The sequence below is a fragment of the Protomyctophum bolini genome (assembly GCF_963924005.1).
Source record: "Protomyctophum bolini genome assembly, chromosome: 15".
Lineage (NCBI taxonomy): Eukaryota > Metazoa > Chordata > Actinopteri > Myctophiformes > Myctophidae > Protomyctophum > Protomyctophum bolini.
The window spans coordinates 3,377,591-3,386,198 of record NC_137876.1 but is presented as its reverse complement, the minus strand read 5'-3'; the positions used below and the strand labels follow the sequence as shown (position 1 = coordinate 3,386,198).

At 43.7% G+C, this 8,608-nt stretch overlaps 1 protein-coding gene across 1 annotated transcript; it reads left to right on the top strand.

The window, feature by feature from the left end:
• Positions 1–2,772: 2,772 nt before the first annotated feature.
• LOC308329392 (complement factor D-like) lies at positions 2,773–8,027 on the top strand. Its single transcript, XM_080783659.1, has 5 exons — positions 2,773–2,920; positions 4,848–5,007; positions 6,129–6,264; positions 6,738–7,007; positions 7,589–8,027. Exons 1-5 carry the CDS (start codon positions 2,860–2,862, stop codon positions 7,736–7,738), a joined length of 777 nt encoding a protein of 258 aa, XP_080639785.1. The 5' UTR covers positions 2,773–2,859; the 3' UTR covers positions 7,739–8,027.
• The last annotated feature ends 581 nt before the right edge of the window (positions 8,028–8,608 follow it).

Genomic DNA, 8,608 nt, shown 5'->3' with positions numbered 1-8,608 from the left:
CTTCATGCCCCCCCCCCAGTAACAGGACCATTTAGACTGTGAAATCAGACAACTTTATGCCCCCCCAGTAACAGAACCATTTAGCCTGTTATGCCCCCCAGTAACAGAACCATTTAGCCTGGGAAATCAGACAACTTTATGCCCCCCCAGTAACAGAACCATTTAGCCTGTTATGCCCCCCAGTAACAGAACCATTTAGACTGTGAAATCAGACAACTTTATGCCCCCCCAGTAACAGAACCATTTAGCCTGTTATGCCCCCCAGTAACAGAACCATTTAGCCTGTTATGCCCCCCAGTAACAGAACCATTTAGCCTGTGGAATCAGACAACTTCATGCCCCCCAGTAACAGAACCATTTAGCCTGTGAAATCAGACAAGAATAAAAAGGATTTCAGGCTATAAATTAGTTACATTTATTAACCACTTAAACACTATTTCGTTGACATAGGGTCTGTACTCCGGGCTCCTCCCTTTTCCTCTCCTCCCAAATAACTTTGCAAAAAAAAAAAAAATAGCCAATCTACAAGCTCGCAATGCTGTGCAACGTGTCACTGTTGTGTGCTTGGAGATCTTCTATTTTTGCAGAATGTTTGCCCGCTATGACATTCCTATAGAACAGGGGCGCTATAAACCCATTTGATCAGATTAGGGAGGTATCATTATTTAATCAGATTATATTTGATCAGATTAGGGAGGTATCGGGGGAAAAACAGTCCATGCTCTGCTGGTGTTGGAACCTGAGGAGGGAAGTCATCTTATCTCGAGTTTATATTAATTTTCAACAGCAGCCATTGCACCTAATAGTTAGGATGTTGACGTACTGTAAGTGGCAGAAGATAACATAGCCTGTTATGTGCAGATGCAATATACAGTAGGCTATAGTTAATCCCCCAAGAACCACTAAAGGGGACACAATCTTGAACTTGCCGAGTCGGATCACAGGTTCCAGCAGAGACTCCCATACTTCCCTTTCCCGGAACACATAAGCTAACTCTAACTGAGGGTGGGGGATCCCGAAGCATTCCCAGCTGGGCCAGCATGGAGATATTCTCCACCACATTCTGGTCCTCGGTCTCCCCTGTAGTGGGTTTCTTCCCAGCAATATTATTAATGAAGAACGTTTTTGCCATCTTGGATTTGATGTATTTATTTGCATTTTATTCTGTTGGACTGCCTGTTTTTTTTTTTTCCTCTCTCTCTCGCTCCTTTTTTATATTTGTCCCCAATTTAGTCCTTGCCAATTCCCGCCACATTTGTCTTGTCCCTGTCCAGGTCAATATATCCCTCTACTGTAGACTACTGTCTTCTCTATTACACTTGGCAGCTTGGTCATCGTGGATAAGTCAAACCCCTGGGACACGGGGTGTGCGTGCGTGTGTTTCGAAATTTGTCTCTTTGTGCCAATAATGTATTTGCCTATAGCAGAATAGGGTTGTTTAAGTGGCTAAAGTATCATTATGAGTATCGTTGATATGCATTGATATGCATTATCTGAATAGTTTTGAAGACTGCAGGTTTTGATGCTTCCCAAACAAAATGTGAAGAGAACAGAGCAGTTGAATTATTTGTTTTGATTAGGTGTGGAGTGGCGCTCGTTTGAACCACGGCTAGAAGGCTGTTTCAACCAATCAGATTGCTTCCTCGAAGCAATCTGATTGCAAGCAATAATGATTTATACTTACTGTAGTTACGCAAATTGACCCCCTTCGGCCTTTCCACCGGTTGGTTCCCAGTGGGAACCGGTCCAGTTCTTTTCCACCGGTTGGTTCCCAGTGGGAACCGGTCCAGTTCTTTTCCACCGGTTGGTTCCCAGAGGGAACCGGGTCAGTTCTTTTTGGTTCTTAGTCCATGAGCCAGAGCTCCAAAATTGGTGGGAAAAACTAGACCTATATTAAATTGTTTATAGGATCAATACGAGTAAATCAATACATGATAACCCTTCCACAATAGTAGCTTTTTCATATTTTCTATTATTTTGCATATTGTCCTACATAATGCCTCATTCACATATTTAAAAAGGTAAAATTTGTATAATACAATACAATCATTGTCTTTGTGTAAGTACTCAACTGGGGAAGTGTCATGGTGATAACAATCTAACATAAGGTAGGTATGGTTTTCCCACTCAATTCATAATTAACGTTCCAATTTGGAGCTCTGCACAAGCAAAAAGAAAAATATATTTTCTATTCTTAAGTACACTTTTTGCACAGAAAGTATGCTAAAAGTATACTTGTACTGCCTCAAAACCAAGTGTCACTGTTGTGCAGCCTAACACACACATATACTGTATATATGATGATTGCAGGTGTATCAGTACAGTACAGTACAGTACAGTACAGTACAGTACAGTACAGTACAGTAGGGGTCATTTCTCGACCGTTTCAGATGCAGGGGCAGCTCGCCTGAACCTGGCCCCACACAGGTGTGACTTTTTATTTTTTTATTTAACAAGAACTGACAGCCAAATTGGATGCGTTCGCATAAACACAAAGTGAGAAAGCATAGGGTTGGGTTATGGCCGGACAGTTTGTGCTTCCCCTGACCTGCTATCTTTCATGCTGAAACAAGGGAGTTGCCTGCAGCGCTTCCCACTCATGTCTTAAGTTGCACCATACCAGGTTGATTTATGTCTCCCTACTCCTCTCCCCCTGTCAGAGAGGAGGCCTTTATGTCTCCCTACTCCTCTCCTCCTGTCAGCGAGGAGGCCTTTATGTCTCCCCACTCCTCTCCCCCTGTCAGAGAGGAGGCCTTTAAAACTCCAGCGAATCCTTGCATCGATGCAACGAACAAGAAGAAGTCTTACCGGCTCCAGCACGTCCTTGCATCGGTCAAATTAATCCAGGCGGACACCATCATGGCTTTGGTGAAAGAACTGCTCATGGTTCATGCTGCTTTATTTGCTCTCATTTCACACGGTGAGTTATAGTATTTTAAATGTAAAGCTATTTATTATGACCATTTTGCATGTGTTTGCAACCTCGTTTCACCGCACAGTAAAATGCTCATTGTTAGCGCTGAGGATTTCATACTGTGTGACATTGCTTGTTGTGTTGCATTTAGCATCCATCCAGATGTTGCATTTTGCATCCATCCAGATGTTTCATCATAAAGCAAAGCATGCCTGCATCATAACGCATCATAATGCATGTTTATACAGACTTATAGCATGTTACGTAGACAGCACTAGAATTGCATTTTATAGTATATATCAGGGGTGCCCAAAAGGTAGATTGTGATCTACCAGTAGATCACAAAGGCTGTGCAGGTAGACCGCATGACATGCCCCTAAAGAATATTTAATAAATATATATATATATATATATATATATATATATATATATATATATTTTTTTTTTTTGGCATCTGCCACTTGAATTAAGTTGACTTGATTGATTGACTGACATAACAAAGGGCCTGTCAGCTCAAACCCATAATGCAATACTTTGTTTTCAAGAGTGTTGCTGTGCACAAAATCCACAAATGTCAGTAGATTACAAATGAAAAAATAAATAATAATAATAATAATTCTAGGCCTACATAGCCTATTCCATTTCTCCCCTTTCCCATTCCAAGTGCATTTGTCTTAAATGTAATGAGAGCGCCGCTATTCCAAAGCCATTGTCAGCAGTGATATTATAATGTTTCCGGTGGTCATTTTGAAAGTAGCTCTCAAGTAAAAAAGTGTGGGCACCCCTATGTATAGTATAGTTTAGTATAGTATGTATAGTTTATAGTTTCATTATATAGATATTCCACTGTTACGTTCTTATATACACATGTTTCATGATAACTACTTTTTATGTATGTGATGTATTGCCATGCTTTTGTTCTTGCTTAATGTAAATCACTCTGGATTAAGAGCGTCTGATAAATGCCTGAATTGTTATAACGTCAAATCCTTAACGATGTTAAGCTCCATGTATACTTTTTCCATGTTTTGAAATTGACCCAACCCTCCAAACTAGGGACACCTTTAACCCATTCTGGAAGGGAACCGCTTTTGGTGTTTTAAGCATTATGTATTGTTAAGCATATACTTTAGCTGTTGAAAAAAATAGCAGATCTACAAGCTCACAGTGTGGCACTCAGTGCCGTGCTATGAGCTTCTAGATCTGCCATTTTTAAAAAATCGTGAAAATGTGGTGCAAATCTTTGAATATATATTCTTTCAGAGCGAACATTTTTTAACTCAAATCCTTGGTTGTGGGCGCTCCCTTGCAACAACATATTTCCAGTTGGTGGCCAATTACATATATTTTTTGGGGTCCTCGACATTCAAATATTGAGAATCAATTTATTTCAGAAAACTCAGGATTTAGAATCATTTTTTTTCCTTTTTTCTCAACGTTAGGCCTAAATAGATCACCGAAGTCCTGACGTAACACGCTCATCCCTTCGATTCCCCTGGTTCGCGGAAGTAATTTCTCTATGGAGAATAACACATGGGGTGATCTTAATATCGTCTACTATAAGCGTTGTGGTCCAAAAATAAACAAGCTGTCTCTGCGTTATTGTCAGGGAGGTGTCTCTGTATCGTTTGCAACAGTCAGTCACTCATATATGATACAGTCTGCTTCTAGCGAAAATCTAACTAATTCAGTAGCAGTAACATTAGCGTTTTCTCTCAGTCAGTTGATTCTTCATATCCATATGAGTGAAGCGGCCGGGATGACATGTTTATTTTTCAAACACAGTTCTTATTATGAGGCGATCTAAAATCCCCCCTATGGGGATTACAATGCAAATATAAAGTACATGAACCTGTGGATTTGGAACTTCCGATGTTGACGTCAGACTTCGGTGCTCTATGGGTTTTAAACGTGTATTTCTGTGTCCTTTCAGGCGAGGCCATACTGGGGGGCCGAGAGGTGGATCCACCACACTCACGTCCCTACATGGCGTCCATCCAGGTCGCTCAGGGGGAGACCACCAGGCACGAGTGTGGCGGCTTTCTGGTGGCGCCTCAGTGGGTGATGACTGCAGCTCACTGCCAGCCAGCAGGGTGAGTTCTGGTGGCTCCTCAGCTCACTGCCAGCCAGCAGGGTGAGTTCTGGTGGCTCCTCAGCTCACTGCCAGCCAGCAGGGTGAGTTCTGGTGGCTCCTCAGCTCACTGCCAGCCAGCAGGGTGAGTTCTGGTGGCTCCTCAGCTCACTGCCAGCCAGCAGGGTGAGTGTCTGGTGGCTCCTCAGCTCACTGCCAACCAGCAGGGTGAGTTCTGGTGGCTCCTCAGCTCACTGCCAGCCAGCAGGGTGAGTTCTGGTGGCTCCTCAGCTCACTGCCAGCCAGCAGGGTGAGTTCTGGTGGCTCCTCAGCTCACTGCCAGCCAGCAGGGTGAGTTCTGGTGGCTCCTCAGCTCACTGCCAGCCAGCAGGGTGAGTTCTGGTGGCTCCTCAGCTCACTGCCAGCCAGCAGGGTGAGTTCTGGTGGCTCCTCAGCTCACTGCCAGCCAGCAGGGTGAGTTCTGGTGGCTCCTCAGCTCACTGCCAGCCAGCAGGGTGAGTTCTGGTGGCTCCTCAGCTCACTGCCAGCCAGCAGGGTGAGTTCTGGTGGCTCCTCAGCTCACTGCCAGCCAGCAGGGTGAGTTCTGGTGGCTCCTCAGCTCACTGCCAACCAGCAGGGTGAGTTCTGGTGGCTCCTCAGCTCACTGCCAGCCAGCAGGGTGAGTTCTGGTGGCTCCTCAGCTCACTGCCAGCCGGCAGGGTGAGCACCTAGGGCTCCATTTTCGTCACCGCTAAAAACCCTGATTTTCAAATGACTGATTTTACAATTGCTGAAAATAGCTGATCTACAACAAGCTCACAAGCTTGTAGATCTGCTATTTTCAGCATGCAACCAAGTGTAAAATGACTTGTCTTTCATTTATACTGGACCTCTTTGTCCCTTCTTAACATTATAGTCTAGTTTTTATTTGTTGACAAAATGTTCAATATATTTAGTCTTATATGTTAGTCATCATAGCGTAGTTTTCATTTAGTTTTCGACAGTGAAAAAAGGTAGTCAACGGACACACTAACCCCATTTGTAGTCGACAAAAACAACACTGTTAATATGATTTTAACGTGCTGTTTCCTCAGGGGAATGAAAGTACTGCTGGGGGTTCATTTTAATGTGCTGTTTCCTCAGGGGAATGAAAGTACTGCTGGGGGCCCATTCCCTGAGTCAACCTGAAGAGACGAAGCAAACCTTTGATATCATACAAGCTCACAGCCACCCACAATACGACCCGACGAATTATGATAACGACATTGCCCTAATCAAGGTGAATATGAACAAACAAAAAGTATTATTATAATTAAGTATACTTTGTAAATGATTGAGTGTTTGCAGTCCAGTCATCGATAAAACATGCGGCCATTATACGGAAGAGATACGAAAGCCTTATCGAGACTATTTCTATATGTCTAAAGCTCAAACCACACCTGGGACAAAACCGTTTTTGAGGTCAACCACACCAATGCAACTCAATGAGTTGACTCGTCCCGACCCAACCCTTTGGTGTGGTTTGGGCTTAACCCATTCTGACCTGAGATCAGATTCATACGAGGTTTCCACTGGACACACACTGGTCTGATTAACCCATTCTGACCTTGAGATAGGTTGTAGGACTAATGACTGGTCTAACCAATGACTAGTCTAAACTAAGTACTGCACCCGTTAGGGTGAGGGTTTGAGATAGGTTGTAGGACTAATGACTGGTCTAAACTAAGTCCTGCACCCGATCTTTCCGCATAGCTGGACCGTCCGGTCAGCGTAACCGAGGCCGTGAGAGAAGTGAAGTACCTGCGAGCGGGCGGCAGCGCCAACCCCGACACGGGCGACGCGGTGGACACGGCGGGCTGGGGCTCCGTCAACAACCTGGAGGGCAGGGCAGACCGGCTGAAGGAGCTGACCGTCACGCTGCTGAACAGGAGGCTCTGCGGACGCGACGACTACTACGGCGCCAAGTTCACGGCCAACATGATGTGCGCGCACAACAGGAGCCCCATCGAGGACAGCTGTGACGTACGTTTGCATGCAGTGGGGGGGGGGCTGCAGTGGGGGCTGCAGTGGGGGCTGCAGTGGAGGCTGCAGGGGGGGCTGCAGGGGGGGCTGCAGTGGGGGCTGCAGTGGGGGCTGCAGTGGGGTTGTTTTTGTGGCAGCACATTTTGATTTTAGTTTTTAGTCATAGGGCTATATCTTATCCCTTATCCCTAAACTAATTTGATATTTTTTACTATTTAAAAAAATCTTTTAAAATAGTTCAACTAGCCGATCTACAAGCTCACAGTGTTTCGATTTTAAAAGTTTTTTTTAAATAGTAAAAAATGGCAAATTAGTTTAGGGATAAGGGATAAGGGTATTAAGGGATAAGGGTGGCGCAAGATGGAGCCCTTAAGTCTCTTCGATAGTTTTCATTTAGTTTTAGTCTAAAAAATATCATACGATTGGGGGACGTAGATCTGCTATTTTCAATAGATTTCGTACACATTTTGAACTTGTGAAATGGGACATTGTGCAATATTAATACTTTTACTTTTAGTACTTTAAGTGAATTTTGATGCCGTGTGTGTGTGTGTGTGTGTGTGTGTGTGTGTTCTCTTTAGGGGGACTCCGGGGGTCCTCTGCTCTACAACGGCATGGCGGTCGGTCTCACCTCTAACGGAGGCGTGAAGTGCGGCCAGGCCAGAAAGCCTGGCGTCTACACGGTTATCTCCAAGTACACCGATTGGATCGACAGCACCCTGGCGCTGTAGACCGATTGGATGGACAACACCCTGGCGCTGTAAACCGATTGGATGGACAACACCCTGGCGCTGTAGACCCATTGGTCTAACTAACACTAAACCAACTAGTTTCATTCCAAAGACTATATATGGGCTAAAAAGACTACAATATAAATGTGCTGCCAAAAACAACACTGGTGGACAAGTTGCATCAACGAATGTGGCCCTTGTTGTATGTATTGTATAAGCTCGCTTTCTGAAAAATATCTTGTATTTTGACATAATGGATCTTATAAATCTATTAAAGACATTAACACGCCATGTCTGTCTTTATTTGTGTCTTTCATTTAACCCATTTAGACCTGAGGACGATTCTACAAATGTCTTCTAAATCATGACAGTTTTCAGAAAATAAATATATATAAAATAATTAAATAAAAAGCGCCACATTTTCGCTGTTTTTCTATAGCTAAAGTATAACATGCTTTATAAAACACCAAAAGGGGTCCCCGCCCAAAATGGGTTTAAAGGCAAATTTGTACACTTAGAACGGAATAGTACGTAAAATGAAGAACGGGATAATTAATAAACTATAAATAACTAGAACTGCACTCTGCCGAGTGCATACTTGCTTGTTGCACACTAGTAGGCCATAAATGGCCTACTAGTGCGCAAGCAGAGCGCGCAAGTACTTTCGAGAGAGAAAGTAGTCTGCGTAGTCAGTTCTGTAGAAAAATTCTCTTCTCTGAAATGGTATGGATTTCTGTCCTTTCTGGCTCTCATACAGAGTATGTAGTTGTAATTTGATTAGCAGTATACTGTGGTTACTTGGTTCCAAAAAGTGACAGCCAAGTTTTTTTCAACGGTAAGTCTGTGCCTGGTTTGCTGGGACCAGTTACC